The sequence below is a fragment of the Motacilla alba genome, chromosome 1A (assembly GCF_015832195.1).
Source record: "Motacilla alba alba isolate MOTALB_02 chromosome 1A, Motacilla_alba_V1.0_pri, whole genome shotgun sequence".
Lineage (NCBI taxonomy): Eukaryota > Metazoa > Chordata > Aves > Passeriformes > Motacillidae > Motacilla > Motacilla alba.
This window is the reverse complement of record NC_052031.1, coordinates 23,638,656-23,663,982: the sequence shown is the minus strand read 5'-3', so window position 1 is coordinate 23,663,982 and position 25,327 is coordinate 23,638,656. Positions and strand designations below refer to the sequence as shown.

The 25,327-nt window shown below is 41.3% G+C and overlaps 1 protein-coding gene and 1 long non-coding RNA gene across 8 annotated transcripts in view; both read right to left on the bottom strand.

Moving 5' to 3' along the window:
- LOC119707980 (ankyrin repeat domain-containing protein 26-like) overlaps positions 1 to 13,635 on the bottom strand; it is a 47,418-nt gene extending 33,783 nt beyond the window's left edge. For 2 of the 7 annotated variants that reach the window (XR_005258924.1, XM_038153698.1), the window contains exons 1-7: positions 10,020 to 10,593; positions 9,089 to 9,240; positions 6,155 to 6,205; positions 3,296 to 3,329; positions 3,145 to 3,217; positions 1,885 to 1,945; positions 515 to 1,530 (exon numbers count right to left, since the gene is read on the bottom strand). Coding sequence is in view for 6 of the 7 variants with exons in the window: in XM_038153698.1 (XP_038009626.1) it covers positions 515 to 1,530; positions 1,885 to 1,945; positions 3,145 to 3,217; positions 3,296 to 3,329; positions 6,155 to 6,205; positions 9,089 to 9,240; positions 10,020 to 10,147 (1,515 nt within the window). In the remaining variant the exon portion in view is untranslated. Of the gene's footprint in view, positions 1 to 514; positions 1,531 to 1,884; positions 1,946 to 3,144; positions 3,218 to 3,295; positions 3,330 to 6,154; positions 8,755 to 9,088; positions 9,241 to 10,019; positions 10,594 to 10,670; positions 10,778 to 10,912; positions 11,087 to 11,324; positions 11,440 to 13,204 lie in introns of those variants that run through there. The other 5 variants (XM_038153700.1, XM_038153695.1, XM_038153696.1 and 2 more) reach the window with 5 other exon arrangements.
- A 5,528-nt stretch (positions 13,636 to 19,163) lies between these two features.
- On the bottom strand, positions 19,164 to 24,912 carry LOC119708256. Its single transcript, XR_005259007.1, has 3 exons — positions 24,901 to 24,912; positions 22,794 to 22,839; positions 19,164 to 19,794 (listed from the first exon to the last, which is right to left on the bottom strand). It is a non-coding gene; the product is annotated as an uncharacterized LOC119708256 (long non-coding RNA).
- Positions 24,913 to 25,327: the final 415 nt, after the last annotated feature.

Here is a 25,327-nt window from a genome sequence, read left to right as displayed (position 1 = left end):
CAACCAAAACAGCTGAAAAGAACAATAACAAACATCACCTTTGCTGTACCTCCATAAGCAATTCCTCATGTCAGTATAACTCCAGCTTCATTTAAGTTCCAACATTCCAGCGCCTATTTCGTTTTTTCCTCTACTTTCTCCATGGAAAATTATTAGTTTCCTGCTCTCAATCTTATTCAAAATTCTTTTTGTTTCCTCACTTCCAGCTATCGCATCATGAATTTTCCTAAATGGTAGAAAAACTTCACAGATAAAAACTGTAACACAGAACTAAGAAAAATCTAACAGATTCCAGAGTCCACTGCCTATTCTTTTTCCATACTATAATATATTACCATACCATAGCAAAGTTTTTGTTTTGACTCCAAGTAAGACACCAACATCAAAAAAGGATGATCAAAAGATGGATATATGTGAGAAGTAAGTATTAGGAGAAATCTGGTTTAGTATGTGTTTCTTACCTATCTGAGCCTTAGAAAATACCCTTGTGATTGAATCATCCTTATATACTTACTTCGCTACTTGAATGAAATGCTGCTCTCAAATTTTCTTCTTGCTTATTTAAGTGCGAGTTTTCACTTTCTTTTTTCAGTGGTTTATAGACTTTATCATCTACTCCTTCATATTCCTCTTCTTCAGTATCTTCACCATCCACATGTTCAAGCAGGACAGAAGTTGGTCTTTCACTTTCAGGTCCCAGGGTTTTTTCTGCTAACCAAGAATTATTGCCACTTTCAAAGCCATCACTGAAGTTTGACCTTTTCTCCTTAACACCACAACTATCTAAGAGAGGCTGAGGTATCTCTTTTTTCCAGTCTGTCACTTCAGAGTTTGGAAAACAGGAGTCAGCACTTCTCTGAAATTTCTCCTCAATCACACCTTTTCTGTTCCAGCTTTCTTGTGTACCTTGCAGATTATTTAGATTTTGAAAGACAGCTTGTTTTGGTACTGACTTGCAAGATACTTCATTATTCATGATCTTTGGAGACACTGCTGTTTTATTTTCTTGAATCCTTTCACAAGACCCAGCTATGAAAGACACAGGAGTATCAACAGATTCTTCCACCTTTTCATCATGTTCTTTATTTATTTCATCATCATCACAGACATTTCCCATTCCACATTGAGCATCCCCTTCATACTTTGCTTTACTGAAATACTCTAATTTCTGATTAATTTCCCCTTTAGGTTCTGTTTTCTCCTCCTCCAGTATTTCATTAGACTGAGTTTCTTCATCCTTCAGTTCCTCCTCCTCCTTTTCATCTTCAGTAAAATCTTCACCATCATCCTCCTCCTCCTCCTCCTCTTCCTCCTCATAATCTTCATCACCATCTTCATTGTCATTTTCTTCCTCTTCCTCCTCCTCTTCCTCCTCCAATTCTTCTTCATCCAGGTTGCTTGCAGCTGAGACATCTTGATTAAACAATTCTTCACTGTCCCCTTTGTTCACATTTGCACCTGATGGCATTCTTTGTTTGAGACTTTTCTTTGGTGACTCAGGACTTTCAATTCTAGAACCACCACCATCATCTTAAAGTACAAAAAGAAAAGAAAAATGCATGTGAACAGAAAGAATTAGGTAAACAGTAATAGGCATGTTATCAGATTAATGTACAAGAGAGAAGCCATTTGGGAATGTCTAGAAATGAAGAGGTTGGACAGGATGGAGGATGAACTTGATGAAGGGGCTTAAGAGGTGATTAATATCTTCATTTAATTGACTTATTTTATTCTGAATTATTCAGTGCCATGTTTACAAAATGCCACTTTTCTCATTTACTATTTAAAAAAAAAACCCCAAAACCCAAACTAACCAAAAAAACCTACTTAGCAAGCCTACTTTATATATCAATATATCATCCAACCTTTTGCAAATTAACTTACTGTTTTTCCTGAACTGCTGTGAAGCATTCATTAACAGTGTCAGGTTTGGCTTCTGCAGCTTCTGTAAATAAAGATTTAAGATTTTTTTTTTAACAGTAACAACAGCAAATCCTTTGTTCACATCAAATCTTGAACAGTAAATCTAATCAGACCATCCTTATGATAGAAGTATAGGATGGAGCCAGCACTAACTACACAAACATTCCTCTCATATCCAATTCAGTAAGTATGTTCAGGCACCCTTCTGCAAATTGTTTCCAAAAATGTTTGCGTGCATAACTGTTCTAAAAATCTGTTTCTAATATGTGTAATACTTAAGTAAAATTCAATTATATTTAAAAGTGCATTTTCAGGATGCTTACTTGCAAATGTGCACAAGGTATTTAATGCATAAATTCAGTCCCTGCAAGTACACTTAAAAATACCCCTAAATTTCGAAATCATGGCAGAAATATGTATAATGTCTATTTAAATCAGTGCAAGAAAATAAAATCAAGTTAAAACTAAACATGCTTGCATTTCCAGCATTAGAGAGTGGGTTGAACTACCACACTCAGGTTCTACATGACAGCACAATGCCAATGCAACAAATGATGCTCCAGACATCACTCAGAAGTTCATAATTCTACAGATCATTAGTAAAAACAGTAGGCATAAGAACTTGTAACTAACAAAAAGAGTACTACTCGAGCATTAAAAAATAAAAAGAGGAAAAACATGCAGTGTGAGATCACATGCAAGTACTGAATGTCATCTTATAGAAGAAAACAGATGACCCATGTGAGTAACTCATCTGTTCATTGAGCACACTTGAGGAACCTGCTGAGGAAAGGCGAACTAGGTGATGAGGATTTTCACAGATCTTGATAAATAATTGTCCTTTATCACCTATGAATCTATCCCCAAATTTAGAGAAAATAATAACAATGACTGGACAAGAACAGGATAGGTTATAATAATAACTTACAAATTTTTGAAGTCTGCAAATCTGACTCATATAAACAAGAAAAAATACAAAACTGTGTGGTTATCTTGTCACCTACAGCTTTTTGGCTTCAAACTACAAATCTACTGCATACTCTGTCACAGCTACAGGTCCTTCAGGAAAAAAACTCACAGCAGAAGGAAGGCTGGCTGGCCAGAGATTACTTTAAAGAGAAAACAATATTGGCTGGAGCTGCAGTTTCTTTCAGTTTCAAAGAAAATTTGCCTTTAAACCCCTTATTTTTACAGGATATTTTTCCTGTAAATGCACCATACCTTGGGGGTAAAATCAAGTTCCTCTTCCTCAGAGGTATGCCAACTGTCATCGCTCCCCTCTTTCTCAGAGCTTCTTTAAAAGCAAAGCAAAATGAGTACCATGTCTCTCAAGTCATTCCTCAGGTAGGTGTTATTATTTTTAAAGTCTCACCTTATTGAGTCTCCTTGGGAGAAGTCATCTATTGCTGTTCAAACATTAATCAACATGTTGAAGTTAAATTTAGCATGCTAAAAATTAACTATTTGAAAGTTAAACATTTTACATGGACAACTCCACACATCATAATAGAACGATGCTTTGGGTAGTAAATTCAGTACAAGGTGGCATAAATGACTGCATTTCCAAGACAAATATGCATCTTCAAACAACACTGAATTAAAAAAAAATAAAAAAGGAAATAAAAGGACCAGAGCTATATCTCTTCTGGAGTCTTATACCTAGAAGTTTAAAAAACATAGAAACACACTAAACTAAAAATAGAAAAAAAAAGCATAATATTAATATCCTATATTAGTAAACAATTAACAAAATGGTGGTGGTTTAGCGAGACATTAAGAACTTCCAAAGTACTCATCTTACACACAAGTACACCTCACATGCAGAGATTTATTATTTTATGCAGCATTATGTATAACATTATGCTAGATATTACACTATCTGCTACTCCACCTAGTTACAGATTGTTTTGCAAAGGTAATGAAAATCAAAAAGCATAATCAAGCTCTAAACTCAAGTAGAAGAATCACCAACACTTCTGTACACTGCATCAAAAAGGAAATTCAACAGACAAAAGTGGCAAACCCAGGGCATTCTATAGCACACTCCAAGCTTTCATCAGTGTTACAAACGCGACTTGCACATAGGATAATAGGATAAATTGGGTCGGAAGGAACCTCAGGAAGTCTCTTAGCCAGCCTTCTCAAAGAGGGCTCAGTATGAGGTCATATAAGGTTGTTCAGGGCTTTATCCAGTCTGGTCTTAAACACTTCCAAGGAGGGAGACTGTACAACCTCTCTGTTTTACTGTTCCCACATCCAATTTGAAACTATTTTGTTGCTATTTATGCCTCTTATAGCTATGCCTCCGGTCAATGTACCACTGGGAAGCACCTGGCTTTGTCTTCTCACATATACTATAAGCTGCTGCTAGGTCCCTGGCAAATTCACTTCTCAAGGCTGAAAAATTCCAGTTTCTTCAACCTGTCCTCAAAGAGCAAATATTCCTGTCCCTGATGAATCTGATGGCTTTCCACTGAGCTTGCTAACTTCTGAAAGACAAATCTCTTGAACTGGAGGCTCAAATTACACCCAGAGCACTGGACATAATCCAGAGAGTGCCAAGTAGAGGTGGATAATCACTTTCCTCAATCTCTTGGCTATGCTGCTCTTAATACAACTCAGGACACTGTTGCCAGGGCACTCTACTGCTGGCTCATTCTCACCTCACTCTGCCAAGACCCATCAGGCTTTCTCAGCAAGGCATCTCTCCTGCCAGGCAGTGCCAGCAGGTTTTGTAGCAAGGGGTTGTTCTTTTCCATGTGTATATTTTGCATTTGCCCTGGCTGAATTTTGCTAGACAGGCCTGAGAGTTCATTTACACAGTCTGTCAGAGTAAATGCCTCTGAATGACAGCACTGCCCTGAAATGCATCCACTGACCCTCCTACCTGAGGGCTATTTGCAAACTCATTGAGAGCGCACTCTAGCACATCACTGGGCCACCAAAGAAACCTGACCTCTAGGAATCCAGCTTCAAGAGTGCTAGAACCTCTCAACTATGAACAGCTAAGATCATATAAAAGGGCTCTTCAATTCCCAAAACAGAAGGGGAAAATAAACACAACTTCCAATAGTACCTATTTCAGCAGTCCTCAAGTTCTTGATAATTCTTGTCAACTATCATAACAACCAATCCAAGGTCTTTGGCAGAGTCATTAAAGGGAAAAGAAAACAAAGGCATATAATATGCCTGAAGACATCTCCTTCACTAGCATTAAACACAAAAGAGCAAGGAAATTTTGTGTGTTCTAAAGACAGGGCACATGTATAAATGTTGCTGAGTACATCTCCTGACCTGCACTGGGCTTTTGGACAATGAAATACATGTGTGCATGTCATGCAGAGAAAGCCTAGAAGCTGAAACAAGGACAAACTAACAGTTAAAAATACCAACTGAGTCTCTAATTTTTACTGTTTCCTTTTGCAAACACACAATATTTAAATAATATTAATTACTTGTACCTACCACAGTTCCTGTTAATCCAATCAGTACCAGCAGTCTAACCTACCTGCTGACTTCCCAAGCTGAGTAAAAATGTCTCCACCAGTGTGGAGCAGTCTGTTATTGATGGTGATGGGTGACTTCAGTTATATTTTCAATTAGTGCAGTTATAAGTAATTAAAAGAGCTGAGTAAGTTTTCTGAAATTTTGCTTCCAATGAATAGATTAACTCAGTTGGGTAGAGCATGGTGCTAATAATACCAAGTTTGTGGATTCAATCCCTGTATGGGCCAGTCACTTAAGAGCTGGACTTGATGATCTTTGTGGGTCCCTTCTAACTCCAAATATTTTGTCATTCTGTAAATAGTGACTTTAAGCAGTGATCAAGAACAAATCACATTGTCCTTTAGAAGGCAAGAGAGGAAGTTCATGAGCTACCTCTCAGACAGAACTCTGATTACAGTAGAAACGGGATTTAGAAAAGCAGTCTCTGAGGATTGCTTGTTTCCACTTTAATTCAAGCCCATTACCATTTCAGAGTAAAAAAAGGGCTTATTTAAAAAATTATTTACTATCACCAATGACACAAAGCAAACACTAAATTCAATAATAAAGAACCAAGGCAAAACATGCAAACAAACAAAAATCACACCAAGCCTGCTCTCAAATGTAGTTCATAAAACCAGTACCACCAAAATAGGGGCCTCCAGGATAATAAACATCATAGATATGTTGATATCTGTATGCTACACAACATGTTTCATATTTTAAATGCTACTGTATAAAATACCTTTCCTTGATTTTCCTGTTCTTGATGTCTGGTTAGGAGATTGCTGCATTCCTATATCCATTTAGGAAAAGGCATGGAAAGGACAGATGGAACAATGACATCAGAATAAACTGAAATTTCCAGAAACTTGGAAAACATAAGCAGTACATCAAAACAGCTACAGCAATGGGAGAACATACTGTGACTATCAGCCTATTCTACAGCTAGAAGTGCTGGAAACAACCCAACCAGAGTCTAAAGACCTCTGCTCCCAAGGGACAGTGTCAAACAGTCACTTAATGTACTTGCTCCAAGTAAAACATCCATATTTCAGTATTTCGAAACACTGAAACATATTATCAGAAATATAGTCTCCTGACAATTTTGTATTTCCCTAAACTTGACTGCCTCTTGTCTAGCAGAGGTGTTAATTAAATTCCTTCATGGTTGTAGAGTACCTTACACATACAGCACACAAAAGTCCTTATTCTAAGCATCTCAAAAATCCGATGTGTCAAGAACCAACTTTGGAAACTATCCAGAAGTTTCAAGGAAATCCTGGCTCCCTGTACTCAGACCAGCATGCAACTTGGAGACATTATGTTACTTACACACACTTAAGTTACAGTTTTAGCATGTTTGTTATCCCTTGCTAAAAAAGGAACCCAGTAACTTGCTGCCTTAAACCAGCTCATCTTAAAAGTTGTGCCAGTTGGTGCCTGATACAAATATAGGCCACTTCTACCTCAGTTTGAAGAGTCCTGCTTATATTTATTTGACCATGCTGAACCTTGTCAGACATGACAAGAGAGCAGCATGTTCCTCCAGGGCTACAGAGCAGGCCACAACTGGGCCAAAATGGGTGCATTGACTGGTGCATCAAGCATGTGCGTTTGTGTGTGTACACGTCTGTGTGTTGTGGAACACAGGTTCAGAATATAAATCACTATGCATCTGCTCTACCCATCCCACCTAGTAAAACGCAAGAATTCATTCTGTTATTGCAGCTAACTGACACCAAATTCCTTCATGATGCAACATTTGTCTCAGAACATTTGTCTTTGCTTCTATTCATTTTACCACAGGGAAGGAATGTGGCAAAATTACTTGTATCAAAACAAGATACACTTAAAGAGTTAAGAAAGGACTGCATGATGGTTTCTCATCTCTTCTACATGTCTCAGCTTTCTGAAGGGATAATACAGGACAGCTTTTACTGAACTTGGGAGACAGAAACCACTGAATTCTTTTCAAAGAGCTCTATGATGGAAATCCAACAGTTTCCATAGGGACCCAGGAACATGAAAGGAACAACACATCACACAGTAAGTATTCATATAAACAAAAGCCAACTTTTGAAGTAGGCTGAATTGCTCATTAGACAAGAGTATTTTGAAAAATATTCAACAAGTGCAAAATCAGCAAAAGGAAAAAAAACCTGAAGATCCCAGAAAAATTGTATAGAAGAGCAACAAAAATGAAAATAATTCCAAAATAGCTTTCTCTGCTCTCCTGAGATCATTCCAACTTCTCCTCTAACAGAGGCTGCAAAGTCTGTTACTGCAGCGTATTAGAAGGACTCTCATGCTACAGGACCTGTTCTTTTTGTGTGCAAGTTAGAGACTGCAGAATTAAAGCAGGTAAATATTCTCTTTGTTACTAATCTCTAAGAGACAGTAACAGTGTGCACTGTTTGGGCAAAAGCAACATTTTCCTGATTAAACCACCTGTATCAAAATCTTTAAAAAAGAAAAAATTCCTGCAATCTATCAAGAAACTTTCCAAATCTCTGACTAGGTTAAATCAAGTGTTCCTCAGTCAAAGCAACAAAGCCTGATTCCAAATTAAATTCCTGTATCTAGGAAAGGTCAGTAAGGAAAAATATCCCATATTTTGTTCATTTTTCTAGACATATTTAAAAATGGAGTAAGGAACTGTATTTAAAGGAATAATGAATTGTGTTTGAGCAGTGTCTTCTGCCCATTTGCCACACAGTAACAAAGTAACGCCCTTAAAAATTCGGAAAGAATAACATCTCTCACTGGCAGGGCTTGAAATGTAAAGTACAAGACACACAATTTCATTTATACTAATGTATTCATTTTCTAAGATTCCTCTAGGACTCTGAGCTCATAACCATAGACAGAATTTTTTAACTCACTGAAGGAGTTAATTTTTTGATCACAAGGCAATAAAATTGTTTTTCTGGATCACAAGGTAACAATTATTTTCTAAAAAAAAATTCAAAAAAATACTGGAAGTGGAAGAAAAGCATTATTTTTATTGTAAACCAAATTTATTGCTCTAGCCAATACAGCATTCACAGACTCTGCAATGTTATTGCCAACAAAGTTACTTTTCCAATATATTTGCTAAGTATGTCTCTACAGCACCTACATGGAAACAGTTTTAACTAATTTTGAGAAACAGGATATGCAAAAAGGACCTTAATGCAGATGGAACTATTAATATTAAAAGGAAGACAAACTCCATGAAAATCAACAAGACACATACCTTTCTGCTCATTTTTCTGTTGCTTCCCAAGTACAGAAAGAGGAACAACTACTCGGGTGGAACCCACTGCTTTTGTAATTGGATTTTCACAATCTGAGTTGCCATCTCTAGGTAAAAGTACACTCTTGAAAAGTAAACACTTTTGTCTAGTTCCTTCCCTATCCTCCTCTCTCTCTCAAGGAAAACCCAAATAGGTGGACAGTCTGACAGACAGAAAGTAACAACCCGAAGAAGTGAACACAAAATGCAAATCAAATGCTTTCACAGCCCGACAAGCAGCACTTCCAACTATCATCAAATAAGCACACATGCACAAAGCTACTCCATCTGATGCCTCCACTAAAGCCAATGGTAAGCACTGTAAGCGCCAACAACACAAACCCACTAAGGAAAAGCCACACTGATTCTCCTTGTGAGCTACTCCATGGTGAAGGCTCTTACCTCCTCTGTCCACAGCAGGTGCACCCAATGTAAAGCCAGCAGCTGCTGCCCTGTGTGGAGTGCCAAGTGCTGTGATGCCTCGTGCACCACCACCTGCAGAAGCTTCTCCTGTGTTTTCCCAGTCTGCATATTCTGCCAGTTGTTTGCTAAGACTGTGCAGAAAAAGAGAGGAAATGCATTAGGTAAAAAATAATCCCATACCTGCATACACCATTTAAGAAAAGAGTTAACAGCCACTTCTTATCCAACCCACTCTTATCCTATCCATAGCCATTTAGATTTATATACTCATATGCACTTACTGCACGACTATTACACACTTCAATATTTGCTAGAGTCACGTTTACCCTACAGTCATATTCAAACCTACGAAGGTATTAACTCCTGCTTGGCACCTGTCAAGTTTCACCTGTGGATAACTGTAGGATACAGAAATATTTTAGAGTTTATAGTGAGCAAATGTGAGCTTAGTAATAAAACTTGAAATCCAACAGAGAACTCTGGCTAAAGTTTTTCCTCAACTTTCAAGTTAACACTAGACACTGGAATGATACATATCAGAAGACCGGAGGAAATGACCACAAATTGTGCCGGGGAAGGTTAAACTGGATATCAGGAAAAATTACTTCAGTGAAAGGGTTGTCAGGCATTAGAACAGACTGACCAGTGAAGCTGTTGAATCACCAGCCCTGGAGGTATTTGAAAGATGTTGTAGACTGGCACTTAGGGATGTGGTTTAGTGGTGGGCTTGGCAGTGTTAGGTTGATTCTTAGAGGCCTTTTTCAATTTAAATGATTCTATGAAGACATCACTGAGCACAACTTCAACAAAAGTCTCAGCACACTATTAAACCTTGGTGCTGTTATCAAAAATTACCAAAAACCACACTAATAACAGACAACTTACTCTAATGACACAGTTTAAAACTTACCTAGAATATCCATGAATAACAGCATAATCCTCAGCTGTCCATCCATTAGTGTCTTTCTGGGAAACATCAGCACCATACCGAAGAAGAACCTTTATCATATTAAGCTCCCCACCAGAAGCAGCAGTCATAAGTGGCGTTCTGAAGGATCCAAGAAATATGATATGAAATAGATTGCTTTACAGTCATCATAAATGTTTTTGTTTCTGTTTGCCCTCAAAAAAGTATACTCTCCATTACTTTAAAATGAACAAAAGTAAAAGCATTTTTCATTAAGAAAAACAATAAAATGGGAGAGGTTTCAAAACAATTAAACGTTTAATCTTAAAACAAAGCTTCCACACAGACATGCTTAGAAACTCTAGTACTATGCAGGAGATGGCTTTTCAATTTGAGGGAATGTCACTGAGCTAGTGGCAGGCTTCCTGCCAGAAAAGCCATCATAGACAATAACATTTTGCAATCCTCAATGTGGAAAGCATTGAATGAGATATGACAGCAAGCCACTCAGGTACGACCATCTTTCACAAGTCACATAGAAGTAACTGCTTCTGTGTGGCTCCTTGTTTTGTATTTTTTCAAACCTCACTCCCATGTCTCTCTCAAGCCAAGCTGAACATTAGAGACCTATGTAAAGTTCTGACAGCCCCTGACCTTTCACATTGATCTCGAGCATGCACGTCAGCTCCTTTTTTAAGGAGAAACTCCATTATTTCTTCATGATGTTCAGAGACAGCAAGAATAAGAGGGGTACATCCCTCCTGAAAGGGCAGATAAAGTTAAAAATCAGAGTTAAAAAAAAACAAAACAAAAAAAAAAACCCAACTAAACAAAACTTTAAGAAAAACGTGAATGCGACTTTTGGAAAGCACTTCATTAACAAATATAAAATTTACCTTATTTTGGGCATCAATATTGGCATTATGCCGAAGTAACAGCCCTGCTACAGTAGTACTACCAGACAGGACAGCCAGGTGAAGGGCAGTGTTGCCATCAGCATCTGCCAGATTTGGGTCAGCACCATGTTCTAGCAGTATAGCCACACATTTTTCTTGCTGGCATTGTACTGCCTGGAAACAAAACACAAAAATCTTCCAGCATTTACAGTTTCACTTTGTAGCAATTCCTCCATCTTCCTAATACTGGGAATTAAGAGCACCTTCAAAAAAATGGCTAACATACACCCATTCCACAACAATCACAATATGCACAATTTTACAAAGGTCTACATAAAGAATACCGAAAAATACATCATTTAGTTCAAAATCAGTAAGTCTCACTTGCAAGAACATACCATAGTCCACATACCTTCATCAGTGGTGATCTGTTATCATTGTCAAAAAGATTTAGCTTACACTTGTTTTCTACTAGAAATGTAACTACATCCACATGGCCATTTGCACAAGCAAGATGCAGAGCTGTCCTAAAAATTAAATAAATTGAATTAGCACAGAGAGGGATAATTTCAGGTTTTTTTGATAAACAGATATGACCACAAGTTTCACTTTGCAAATCTCAAGCGTAAGAACCCACTCCATTAGCTGCACACCAAATGCTTGGGACTTGGTAGCAAAAACCCTCCACAGCATCTACTTACTAAGGGGACATTTCCTTCACAGTAGAACAGAATCTGCAGAGATTCCCGTGCCCAGGCATTGGGTGCTGTCCTCGGTAGTGTGGGACCACACAAGTGGCAAAGCAACAGAGACCAAAGCTAGGGAGTCTGAGGACTATGGCAAGTCAACTTCTAAGTTTTTCTTTGATCATTCATGGGTCAGAAGTGTATTGCATATGTTACAGATGGGTTGAATTGCAAGAATATTAGAGCTTCCCCTCACTTTGAGAATTTTTCCTTTTTCTCTAGCTTTTTTACTACTGAAGCAAAACCAAGAACACATTTGCACCAAAGTTCCTCTAACAACATGGAGCAAACCAGAGAGCAGAACACTCTGATCCTGACTACAGGAAAGTAGTTTTTGACTTTCCTGTCATGTTTAACTATGACAGTCATTAAAAGCCTACTACAGTTTAAGTCCTCTCCAAGGAGGCAGTACTGTGTTTCCACAATATATAACCAGCACAAGAAAACTGAACTTTCTTCTTCAATTTAAAGCCTTTCCAGAAGGAAAAGCAGTCCTTCTAACCACAGCATCTTAGGTCTGATGTCAATTAACCAGTCTACTTGAACACAAAGACACAATCACAGAGGAAGTCCTTGCATGTGCTTCCTCCTACAAATCTAGTAGGTGTTTTTAGGGCAATAAAACTAGATGACCTTTATTGCTGCCAGAAGTCCAGCCTTCTAAACAGCCAGCCTAGGAAGCTGAGCTACTCTGCTAAAACCAGCCCCTCTTCAGAGTATCACAAAGGATTTGACTCTGGGCCTTTTCAGAAAAGGTTTTTGCTTATGACAGATCACTAGGAACTATGCTGCAGCCCAGGGCTTCTCTGTAAGGTAGAACTGTTAAGTGCCTGCTGTGCTTAACTCAAACCCCCACACAACACCTGCCAGAAAGCAACAGCTTCTCCTGCAAGTCACTGACCAGATATTCCAGTCCAAGGTACTGATCAGCTGTACCAAAGCCTCAGAGCAAAAAGCTAACTGCCGCCTAAAACCACACTGTGGCTTAGGCTGCTACATCACACTCAAAAAAGGCAACTATGCATGCACTACCAATAAACAACATGTTTATTTTGCGTTATAAATCCTTCCTAACTGCAGTGTCTGCCTTTCTTTAAGTTGCTCCCAGTTGATGCAGAGCATCCTTCGGGCTCAGCTACTGAACCCGCACGCTGAGCCCTCAGAGGGGCATAGAGATGGGTGCGATTACACTCAGACTTCAAACCCTGGCTAGAGAAAGGCCACAAGGCTCCTGTTGCAAGTCTCCTCTGCCAGGCTAAGAGCTCGCTTCCACCCCTGCGCTCCTGGGCAAGGACACAGGAGTCCGGGAGTGAGGGCACTGAGGAAGCCGGGTCAAAAATGGTAAGGCGACAGTTGGCCGAATTCAAGGGGTTTTTGGCAGCCCAAGCCGGCTTCCCACAGCCAGCCAAGGGCTGCGCTGGGCTGCGGCGCCCGCACTCCCTCTCCTCACAGCGACGCCGCCGGTCCGCTCCTGCGCCGGGGAGCTCCCGGGGTTCCCACAGCTGCACTGGGGCTCCCGAGACCGCCCCGCGGCTCCCGCCCTTACCGCTCCGCCTTGTCCCGCCCGTCGATGCCGTATTTCCTCAGTCCCTGCCGCACCTGGGCCAGGTCGCCGCTGGCGGCCGCGCGGTGTAGCTTGCCCAGGTCCTTCTGCCGAAGCTCGTAGGCACCAGCGGCGCAGGGAAGGGAGGCGCTGCCGGCCGGCGGCTGCCCCTTCCTCTTCCTCCCGAACCCGAAGATCCTCTTCATCCCGCAGCAGGAACGCAGGCACAGTCCCGTCTAAGGAGAGCGACGGCGGGAAGCACCGGCGGGCTGTATCGTGCCTCAAGCAGGGGCAGGGGAGGGAAGCTGCCGGCGGCGAGCCCGACTCGATGCGGCTCCTGCAGAGCGAACCCCGGGCACGGCGGGAGCCCCAGGGCCGGGGCACAGCCCGCGCCCACTGCCCCCGGCAGCCCCGTCCCACCGCCCCGCGCACGGCGCGCTCCGCGCAGGCGCGGCCGGGCCCGCGCAGGCGCGACGGCGGGAGGCGGGGAGGGAATAGTGCCCGGTGGAATTAATGTCCCAGGGCACTTAGTGCTGCGTGGGTGCCGCTATCAGGCTTGGGAGAATGGGTGACAAGAACAGACAGCAAGGATTACTACAAGAGGAAAGGGGATGGGGGAGGTAGGGAGGGAAGAGTTCTCGGATGGAATTAATGTCCCAGGGCACTTAGTGCTGCGTGGGTGCCGCGATCCGGCTTGGGTGAATGGGTGACAAGAACAGACAGCAAGGATTACTACAAGAGGAAAGGGGATGGAGACTTCAGACATCATCTACTTACGTGCCTGACCAGATGCTGAGGAATACGTCTGGTTCAGGTAGCTGGGATCGCAAGCAGCCGACTGAGATGCAGGTAAAGCTTTGGGTGGGAGCCCGAGACCGTGAGCTGCCAATCTTCGGGATATCTAAGGGCGCGAAAATGGGTGACGCTAAACAGGTGAACAGACTCTGGGAGACACAGCAGGAGCCTGGAATTGCCGACTTTTTGGGTAGCAAGGGAGATGAAGACCGGTGACGCCAGCGAAGTCGTTGAACATGGAATGGGACAAGAGCCGAAGACTCGGGCGGAAGAGCGAGACTGGCTCGGGGGGCGACTGTGAGGCTGTGAAGGCCCAGAGGTTCATTATGTAGGTGCTCTCCTCAGAGGCACCAGCTGGAGCTGTTTCTGTGTTACTGCACAGGAATAAACTGCTTTGTGGAACGAGATATCTAAGACTCTGCTGTGGGAAACCGGGGTAAGGAAAGCTGGTGTGACGGTGTGAGAGTCGCGGTGTGGGGAGATGAGTGAGGCGAGGCGCCCTCCCCTCACCGGAGCCGCCCGCCACGCAGGGGCTGCGCTTCCCGCAGTGGGAGCCTTCGGCCCTGTGACACCTTCGGGGTGTGTGACTGTCAGCTTTGTGAGTGGTCAGACCGGGAAGTTTCCCTAACATCCATGACAGACCCAGAAAGTTACTTTCTGGTAAGTGGGGCTGAGCTGGCACCGACACACAGGAATACAAACATGCATGCAGACGGCCTGTATGAAACTGTAGTAGAGAAAGCAAAATATTTGGTAAGTTTGAAATAATTAATAATATTGTACTGTTACAGTGATGCCACTGGGTAGTTCAGATACCATATAATTTGGGGGTGATGCCATGGTACAGTATACCCTAGAGTATTTGGCTAATGGAACACCTTGCCAAAACAATTCTTCCTATCTTTACAAACCACTTCTTGCATATGGGTTTTTTCAGATGGCAAACAAAACCTGATTCAAACAGAGGAATGCATTTCACTATGATAAGCAGCAAAAATATTTATTGCAACTGGACAGGAATATAGTACCAATTTGTAGGGAGGTGATTCAGCCCTTTGAAGTATTTCCTTTTTCTTCATAACTGAGAATGGTGTATATATATTAAAATCATTATTTTCCTTTCCAGAATGAATCTTCCCAGCTTTATCAAACGTTTGCTTCTGGCAATATTCTCTTGTACTGTGGTGACTGATGTACAGACACTTTCATTCGTTAATTCTCAGTGTATTAGCAGTGTTCTGTTTTTTCAGACCTGATTTCTAGAAGAGCCAAAATAATAATAACAATAATTTTAAAAAGATGTAAAAATACTCTTTTGCTGAAACTGTGGCTAAGTAGATTCAGGTTGCAAAGCCTAAATTTCTATGAGTATTAGGAAATAACTACTAGTAACTATTCTGAGAGTGTCTCTATAGTCAGTCTGATCATTTAATGGAAAAATGGAGAGAAAAATGCATTTTTTAACTAGATGTATTTGTTTTCTTCCAGCCATCTTAGAAGAAAGGCAAGTTTTTATTTACAAGATGGCAACATGGGATAAACATGAGTCATCTCTATGCTCTTCAGGAAGAAGTATTTAATCTCAGCTTTTCAAGTGGACACATGCTCAGCCACAAGCAGTTTTGTTTTTACAGGTTACTCCCCAGCTAAGACCAGGAAACCCTAATTTTATGTCAAATATTTCAGAATGGTATCAATAAAAAGCCCTGTGATTACAATGTCAGCTTCAGTTGGTGACTTTGATAGCTGAATAGGCTAAAATTTGGTTTCATGCTTTTGAAGATAAGGGGATGCTGATGGGGTCATAGAGTCATATGGGTACAGCAGGAACTGTTCATTCCTTACTAGCCAAGAAAGATGCAAAAGAAGTAGCTAGTCTCTGTCACTAAAGCAACTGTCAGCTTTTATCAATACTACTTCTTTAATTGTGTTGACACAGGGTGCTGTTCTATGTTTTTAGTTTTGATCCATTTCTATTTTAAATTTCATTTTTATGGTTCCTTTTTGGATTTAGGTTTGGGTTGTTTTTCTTTTTTTTTTTAATTTTGGTATTTCCTATTCTGTTTCTTTTCCTGTTCAGTGTTCTCTATGCTTATCTGTAGTTTTCTCAGTATCATCTAATAGCAGCTCTTTCTTTTCCTGTCTGCATGAAATGTTTCATTCCTGTTCCTGAATTCTGGTTTCATTACAAGACTCGTGTACCAGAGAGAGATTTCCAAATAGGGCTTAAGTGTGACTTAAATGTTGCATAAGCACTGGTATTTGGATTAGTCTGCTAGAGGTACACCTTTCCTTCAATATGATTCACTGTAGCTGGATTATTTAGCTTTAAATTAAAATAATTTTTTACACAGTCTTTCTACAGCTGAAGTATAAAATGACATTCTGAAATTCCCCTTTGCCAATATGGCTAATTCCCCTAGTAGACCACCTGGTGTATTTGGTCTACCAGGAAGGCAAAGTGTCAGTAAAGACTTGGGCTGATAACAATATGTTGCTGAGAATCTGGTTTAGTACACCTGCTGTGCAACTGCTGTATTTATAGAATAAATGGTACAGCTTAGAAAAGCTGCCTGGGAGGATTGCATGTCTCAGTAATGCCAACTCTGAGGCTTTGAAGGGGATGGGGTAGTTAGAACACACCCTGCAGACAGTGATTTCAGCAGCTTTTGCTCTAAGAGCAGAGCTGCAGCTGTGGGGTGCTTCTGGCGTGCCACCTCTGGAGCCTTCCAGAGTCATTGGGTAGTTGCTGAGTCAAGAGGGAGGAGTTTACTTGCTCCCAGTCCAGCCTGACACACCATATCCTGTGCACATGGTAGGATTAACAGCTAGCTTTCCATTCAGAATGCAGAAGGGATTTCTTTTGGCTTCTTCTAAGTGATGAACAAGAAATTTTATTTTCTTTTCAATACAGTAAAAGAGTTACTATATAAGATTGGCTCAGTTGGTCAGAGAATGGTGGTAACACCACCAATGTTATGGGTTCAATCCTTTTATGGGCCATTCACTTAGGAGTTGCACCTGATGATCCATCCTTATGGGTCCCTTCCAACTCAGAATCTTCTGTGATACTGATTCAGAAGAGGCTTACTAGCATACTCGGAATCACACAAATTCACTGGCTCACACTTTCTGGGCTACCAATATACAGTTATCATGGAAATGAACTCTGTGGCCTCAGGTAGGTCGCAATTGGATTTGTTAGGTTTGGTTCATTTTAGTTTGACGAAAAATGCAAAGTAAGACCTTTGTCTTCCATCTTTTTACTAAACTGCTTGGAAATTATAGACCATAAAAAAGGGAGAAATGTTTGCTGACAGTAGGACTGCGCTGCATTGAGAACTTATTTCAATTCCTAAATGCTGTGGCTTAATCCCAGACCCAAACATCACTAACCCCTGCATACACCCCAGCACCCCAACCCAGTGGGATGGGGAAGAGAATTGGAAAAAGTAACAAAAAACCCCTGACCTGTGGGTTCAGATAAGAACAGTTTAATAACAGATACAAACAAAAAGGTAAGAATTGTCATTTCTAAAAAAGGAAAAATTAAACCCATAAGAAACAAGTGATCCACAATACAGTTGCTCACCACCCACTGATTGATGCCCATCCTGTCTGACTAACGTGACCCAGTCTCTATGGTGTGAAATATGCCTTTAGGTAAACTGTCCTAGCTTTGTCTCCCAGCTTTTTGTGCATCTCACCACTGGTTGAGACATGAGACATTGAAAACTCCCTGACTTCTAATAAGCACTGCTCAGCAAAAGCCAAAACATCAGTGTGTTATTGTGCTGGTTTGGGCTGTGGTAGAGGTAATTTTCTTCACAGTGACTGGTATGGGGCTGCGTTTTGAACACAGCAATGATACTGTAGAGGTGTTTTTGCTATTGTTGAGCAGTGCTGTTTGGTCCCAAGACTGCAGTCCTGGGCCACCTGCTGTGGGATAGCCACGAAATGTCAGGTCCCGAGAGCATAGCCCTGATAGCCCTGGGCTAAATTAGCCAGAACAATGCCAAGCAATCAAGTATAAAGTTTTATTCATGGCAGCAATGATGGCGGAACTAATCTCAATTTCCAATCTTACTCATTCTGAAAAGTGCTGAATGTTCAGAATCCAACTGCCATTAAGGCTGTACATTCCTCTTCAATGGAGAGTCTGTCAGTGATTCCAGTAATGGCAATGAAATAATTTGAGCTAAAATGCTTTGTAGGGTTAGAGCTATGTTTGCGTTTGGTGCATCCTTACAGTGAACTTAACACATCAATTATTCTGAGTCTGCAGTGCAAATATCAGCCCTGCCCAGAACTGTGCTTGAGTACAGAGAATGTGTGGGAAACATTCTGATGGGAGAGGTATGGGAGCCTTCATCCTTCCAGCAGTGAACTACTATACTAATAAGAGAGTAGGCAGAAAGTTAATGATGATACCATTCACTTTGTTGTCTGATGAAATGTTTTGTTGTGCTTACAGTTTGTGCCAGCTGTGTTTCAGATACTGATAAAGTTTGAGTTCAGAATAGGCTTAGACATGGTTTTCAACAGGGAGAGAACCATGATTGTTCCCAGAAAAGTCCCCTAAAATCTTCAGCTGGTAAAGGGTTTTTCTGTGACTCTCACATACTGATTGTTAGCCTTTTTTTTTCAAGTTCAAGTTAGTTTCAATTTCTTGAAAGACTGAGACCTTCTAAAATAATTATGCATACTTGGTTTTTAAAAATCAAACCAGCATCAGACAAAAAGAAATCAATGCTAAATCAAAACACATATGCAAGTGATTTGCTTATACCACATAGTCCTTGATCGAACTGCTAAGCAGCCAGATTTCATCACCTTGCATGGTATCACAGAGTTTACTGCTGCTTCTTACATCATTTGCTTTTACTTAGAGCTTACAGTACTGTTGCTCCTCTCCTCCTCCTAGCAGAGGTCTCATTCTCAATTATGTGAAGAACTCATGCAATGTACTATTTAAATTAATTTGTTAGCCTCCAAAGGGCATTTGGAATTTACAACCCATACATTTGCCAATAAATGTAGCTTTCACAAGAATCACCTAGAGAGGAGGTGGTACATTATTTTTAATGTACTTTTTGTCAACTGTACTTTGGCGTATGTGTGGAGAGTGATGTATCAAAGTTCTAACGCCTACCTTCATGAATTTGAGGAAATGAGGACGGGTGAGGTAGACTTTCATAGATGTCTACTTCCCAGCAAGACCTGGGAATGGTTTTTCTTCTTGACTTCCAGGTCTCGAACATGTCTCTAAGCACAAAAATAACACTGGAAACATTCCAAACACATTAAGGGAACGGATGAGAAAAAAAACAAAGGGAAACTTTGGTTTAACTTGTTAAAAAAACAGAACACTAATAATGCACCATAATGAAGCTACTGTAAGAGAAAACATTTCTGACAGTTGTGTCAAGCTCAAGAATCCAGATCAGTCAATCTCCTGGACAGAAAAAATGGATGTGGTTCTTATTGTGAGTGCAAAAGAAACCAGCTATGCAGAAAAAACCAACAGATGGGTGCACTGTGCTTGACATCCATTTAATGGAGTTTATATTCAGACTGCAATGAACAAGTTTTCACATCTGAACTGGGGAGAAGGGAAACTATAGATGTGCTTTCTATAAAAGCAAAAAATGTCCAGAGCCTTTCCATAGCATTTCATTTAATTAGGTAATTTTTGGTTAAAACATCACGGTACTCCTCTATTGCTCTGCAAAGGGGATTCTGGTCCACATGAAGGTTTTTGGAAGATCTAGCACGTCCAGTTTCAAGTTCAGCAGTGGCTGGGGGGAAATGACACAAGATTCCTTGTATTACTTCTACAGCAGACATAGAGAAATAAGGCACTGCAAGAAGATTTTACGTAACTTGAGAGTCTGCAATACTGAACAAGACTTTAAAATTTCCAAAGACACCTAACAAGGAACAAGCTGGGCAAATAGGAATTAACATTTTGTGCACATGTGCTTATCAGTGAACAGCATTTCCAAAGCTAGTGACAGACATTCCAGAGGCTACATGACACTAGAGGTACTACTGACTCTGAAGAAGGTTCTAAGCATCAGCACTTTTTTTCAGTACGATCTTTTATGCCATTCATCTTTCATGCATTACAATTACGTGCTCTCTCTACCCCCTTTTTTGATTGGTCAGTAAACCTCAGCATTCCACGTTTCTTTGCCTTCAATACTGTTCGCCTGTCCTACACAGCTGTTGCACATTAGGGATGAGGCTCGGCCACGGCCCCATTCCCAGTCACCACAAACTGTGTGCCTACCATTCCCCCTTTTTTTCCTTTGAAATAAATGACTTACTTCCCATCCTTCTACAGGGCCCTTGCAGAAGAAATAGCAAACATGGTACAAGTATAATTTTGTGTAGGTTCCACCAGCTCTGGAGTGCGTCTGTGTACTGACCCCAAACCTACATACTCTCAAAATCCTTATACCTGCACTTATAGAATATTGACAGTATCAATAGCTGTACAACTTTATAAGGCAACATACAACAATAAGCTAAAAGCTATATATTAGGATATTAACAAAATAAACAGCTATATAATTTTATCAATAGCTATACAACTTTAACAACATCAATAACTATACAACTTCATAAGTAACATACAAGGATAAGAGAGAGTCTATATGTTCCCATCACCCACATGTTTCTGCTTATTTCAAGGAGTCAGGTGAGCCACAGCCAGCTTCATTTCTTCGAGGGGTGTTATCCAACACAGGCCAAATGCAATGAGCAGGCACCCATCAAACTCCAATATCTGTCAAGTGCACTTATATCTAGGGATACCTATGCCTATGGAACATTAGTATTCATACTTATAGCCTTTGCACTTATGCCTTATAATATAAACTTTTATACCTATGCCTAATCAAAGATTAATAGCTGCAATTCCCAAACACAGTACACGTTTCACCAGCAAACAAACACACCGTACTGAACAATAGAGCCACTCTGTCCCCAGCTCCCACTGCTGCCTTAATAAATTCTCTTGTTCTTTCTTCAGTTTTTATTGCATTAGTTGGTCACTACAAGCCTCCCTTAGAGCTTTCAGTGCAGCTCTGACTCCGCCTCTCGGCACTCCACCTTGTTTTTGTTCCAGCTCTCGCGCAGCAGCGACTCGGCAAGCCTCCCCTACGGGCCACGCCGCTGCTGCGGCCATGCCATTCGCCGCTCCCGCCGCAGGCCCTGGCATTCAGGGAACCCCACCCCGCCGCACTGCGGCCATACCTTGGCGGGGGAGCGCGGGACTCGCTCCACCGCGGCTGCAGGGAGCGGCAAGCAGCGGCACGAGCCAAAGTGAGGCTGGTAGTCTCCCCCATTTTAATAAAAAAGGCAATTTGTATGTTAGCTCCAAGCCATCTCCTTCCAAATAAGCAAAGTGTGTAGCCTTACTCTATTTCTTTCATACCAAATAAGCAAAGCGTGTAGCGTCTGCTCCTCATATCCAGTACGCTTCTTCTTGGGGTTGGTGTCTCGTAAGTTTTCCAGACTTCTAGGCTCTCAGGTCTACCTACATTTCTTCCAGGCTCTCAGGTCTGCCTGGCTATAACTCATGCCGATTTTTAGGCTCTCAGGCTCTCGGACTACTGGGCTCAGTTCGGCTGGGCTGCACTGTCATACTGCTCTTGGATATGTAGTCATCTGCCCGAGTCACCTTGGCATCACCAAACGACAGCAGAGGTACAACTGACACCAAAGAAGGCTCCAAGCATCATCAACAAGTTAGTGTTTCTCAGTACAACCTTTTATACCCTTCATCTTTCATGCATTACACCTGTGTGCTCTCTCCACCTTCTTGTGATTGGTCAGTACACCTCAGCGTTCCACACTTCTTTGCCTTCAATACTGTTCACCGTCCTACACAGTTGTATCTCATCAGGGATGAGGCTTGGCTGCAGCCCCATTCCCAATCACCACAAACTGTGCCTACAGTTACACACTGAGCATCTTGTGGGACTTCACACACCTCCAGTGGCCCTTAACAGTGCTTCTTAATGCAGACCCTGCAGAGCTCTTCAACCTGAAGTCTGCTTTCCTTAAATGTTCAAAGCCATGCTTTATTACAACACTACAACTACACAGCTGCAGTCCCTGCAAAGCAGTGACTCTGGAGGACCAGCTAGCATGAAGCAAGTGGATTTCCTCTTTGCACACCTGGCCTCAAGTTATCAGAGCGTGTTTTATGCTCCGTGTTGCAAGCACTGAACTCATGTTTGCCTAAACACTACTGAACCGTCTCTTCCTAAAGAAATGCTGTCTTTTATCCCTGATCGTGTTCTTCTTAATTATTCAAAACAAGACTGACTGCAACACCTAAGCTACAAAGACAAGCCATGAATCACAGCAAGAAAAATCAAGATCTAACAGCAGAGAATACGTACAGTATGGTTTAGTACTGAATGCAATTCATGTACAGGGAAGAAAGGGATGGCTGAAGTCTATAAAGATCTCTAAAAATCTGGGGGCTTCTTTGATGATTTTGCTGGAGATTAACTCTAGTGAATAGCAACTTCCTCCAAGTGTTTCTGAGTGGAGCAGTGGATGAATTTTCTTTTTGCTTGTTTTTTCCTAGGCAAGTGCATAACATTCTATGCAGTATTTTGGGAAGCAGGCATTTTTCACATTCAAGTCTAAAGTAGAGAGCTTGCAGAAAAAAATCTCTGTACTTAACAGAAGTTGAAAATAATGGCTTGCAAGCCATAGAAGAAGCCAAGAAATAGACACCTTTTCCCTTAATAACACTCCAAATGTAACGACACATTACCTTCTTTCAGTTCCTTAGTGATTTTTTCATCCAGTTCCTGTTGTGCCTAGAATTATGCATCAAATACACAGTTAATATACATAATATGACCCAAATGTAACTGCTAAAACTCCTAAAACATTCCTACACCCCACAATGTGACCACCCCACTGGATCACATGAGCTATGTGGAAAGGTGACTGTTTCTTTCCTGGAACAGACAAAGCTCAGGCGACCTTGTCTGTGAGAATTAACTACCTGGGGGTGGAGTAACAGAGATGGAACCAAACTCTTCTCAGTGGTACCAAAAACCAACTGCCCCCAAGCTGCAAGTTTTTTTCAAGCATCGACAGTAAAATCCTGGGGAAGAGGGATCCCTCCAGGACATGAAATGAGACACGGGTAGTGGAAGGAAGCAGGAAATCTCAGGCCTAGAGACCTACAGCAGGACTAATCCCAAGCAAAGCCATAGTAGTTAAGCAGTTGGAAGAAAGCAGTTTTTACGAAGCCTTCACAATGATCAGAAGATCCACATGACCCTATGCTACATGTGTGGATGAATCAAGATAAGAAAAAGGTCTTGTTTGCCTCCTATTTATTTTAGTAACCTTTTTGCGATTCTCATCCCTTCCCGAGGAAAGAGAAATAGATGGAAATAAAGCCAACACATAGATTTCTCTGAAAAGGAATGAAAAGGCCTTTGAATGAAAATACATCTTTGAGGACTCTGACAGTGTCTCCACTGTTCTCCTGGTGCCCAAGCCCTCTGTAAAAGACATCACAGCTGACTAGCCCAAACCTCCTGAGCAGGTATCTCTCACTGCTTAACTCTTCAGGCAGTAACATACTGGGTCACTTGCAGCAGTCACCATCTCAGTAATTCAGTTTCAGGAGGTGATGTTCATTTACTGCTTACTCACAGGGCTTCTTGAGCACACAGTGAGCTGGATCCTCCAAGACTCCATGAGATGATACTCAGGGTCTAGGAACTCAACTTCAGAGCAGTACTGCTACTGCACACACAACTGCTGTTGCTACCCAGACCTTCTTGACTGTCAGAACAGGCAAGGGTGGTAAAGAGCCTTCTCCTCTAGTTTAACCAAGTTCCATCAGAAGAGGTGAAATCCATACACACGGTGCCATCTTACAGAAGCTGAGCTACCACAGAAGCCGTAACTTCACAAAGACACAAAGCACAGAACTACTGGGCAGCAAGTCCCTCTTTTACTCAAGAGAAACCAGCAAGTTCAAAGTGGCTCCAGCTTTAGGCCAATGTGAATGCATCAGTAGGTTTGAATCAAACCTAGCAGCATAAATAGACAAAACATTTGCAATAGCACCCAAGGTTAAACAGTACAGGCTACAAACCTTGTCATATATCTGGCTGCAAAGAAGAGAGACATATTTTTGATTAAGGATCTGAAGATGAAAGACAAACAGCCTTAAGTTCAAAGGTCTTCAGTGAGACACAAGAACATGACCTACATGTACATGAGGCAAGGAAAAAAGCTCACAATAGAAAGACCACTAAAATACAAGAAGGCAGCTGGAAAATGAAACCAGAAAAGGAACAGAAGTTGAGAGAGAGCATAGGGAGCTGACATTCCCTTTCTCACATTATGTAGGGAAACTGGTTTCATAAATGCACCACTTCACACTGGCTGCAGCTAGCAGAGTTCACTATTCTTTTCTACATCAAGACACCCACGTTCATTTGCAGCAGCCTTTGGCACAGCTGTTAGGATGGAAGCTTGACAGTTTGTAAGTATAACAAGTGGCCTTGAGTCCCAAAATCTTCTTGCAATACTTGCAGCAAGTAGACAGACATTCTCTGCCTTGGGCTATGCACTACATTTCCAAATTTTGGTACACAGACCCCTAACAGTACTTCCTATTTACAACTCAGAGAAGTTTAAAGAGTTTAAAATTGTTACAACCCTGATGACCAAAAATCTTCAGCCTTAAAACATACAGCTGTGCACTGTTCTGAGGATTAGCAGTTGCTTTGGCCTATTAGACAGTATGGCATGTAACAATAAAGGAATTCTAACTTCAGATTAAAAAATGGAGAACCTTGCATATGGCTACTCTTCAGCAGGAGTTGAGCATGGTACTTCAAAATGCTTACCTTGGCCACAAAGGCTGCAAACCTCTTTCTTGCTGATAAGATCATCTCACATTGGCTTAGGAAGCTTTCCCCGAGACTGAGACTTCTGCTCAGTCCCAAATTGTTGCCAAGATGTCCCAGTGCAGTTGAATACAGAACTGGAGATGCAGCCAGACCTCCGCTGACAATGCTGCTTGTGATTAATGATTTGCTTTTATGGCGCTCCCGGAGGAGCTTAGCATTGGCTTCTTCAAGTCTCTCATTAGCTCTGAAATTTGGAAGCACACAAACAGTCACCTTTGGTAGCAACACTGTCCCAAAGTTACTCTCCAGGTTCTTGATTATTGACTTCTGAGACAAAAAGCCTCCAAAAGTAGTACATCATTTGACCTGAGCTTGTTTGGAGGGCCCGTTTCTAAGATGTCACACTAGGTGCAAGGAGCAGCGT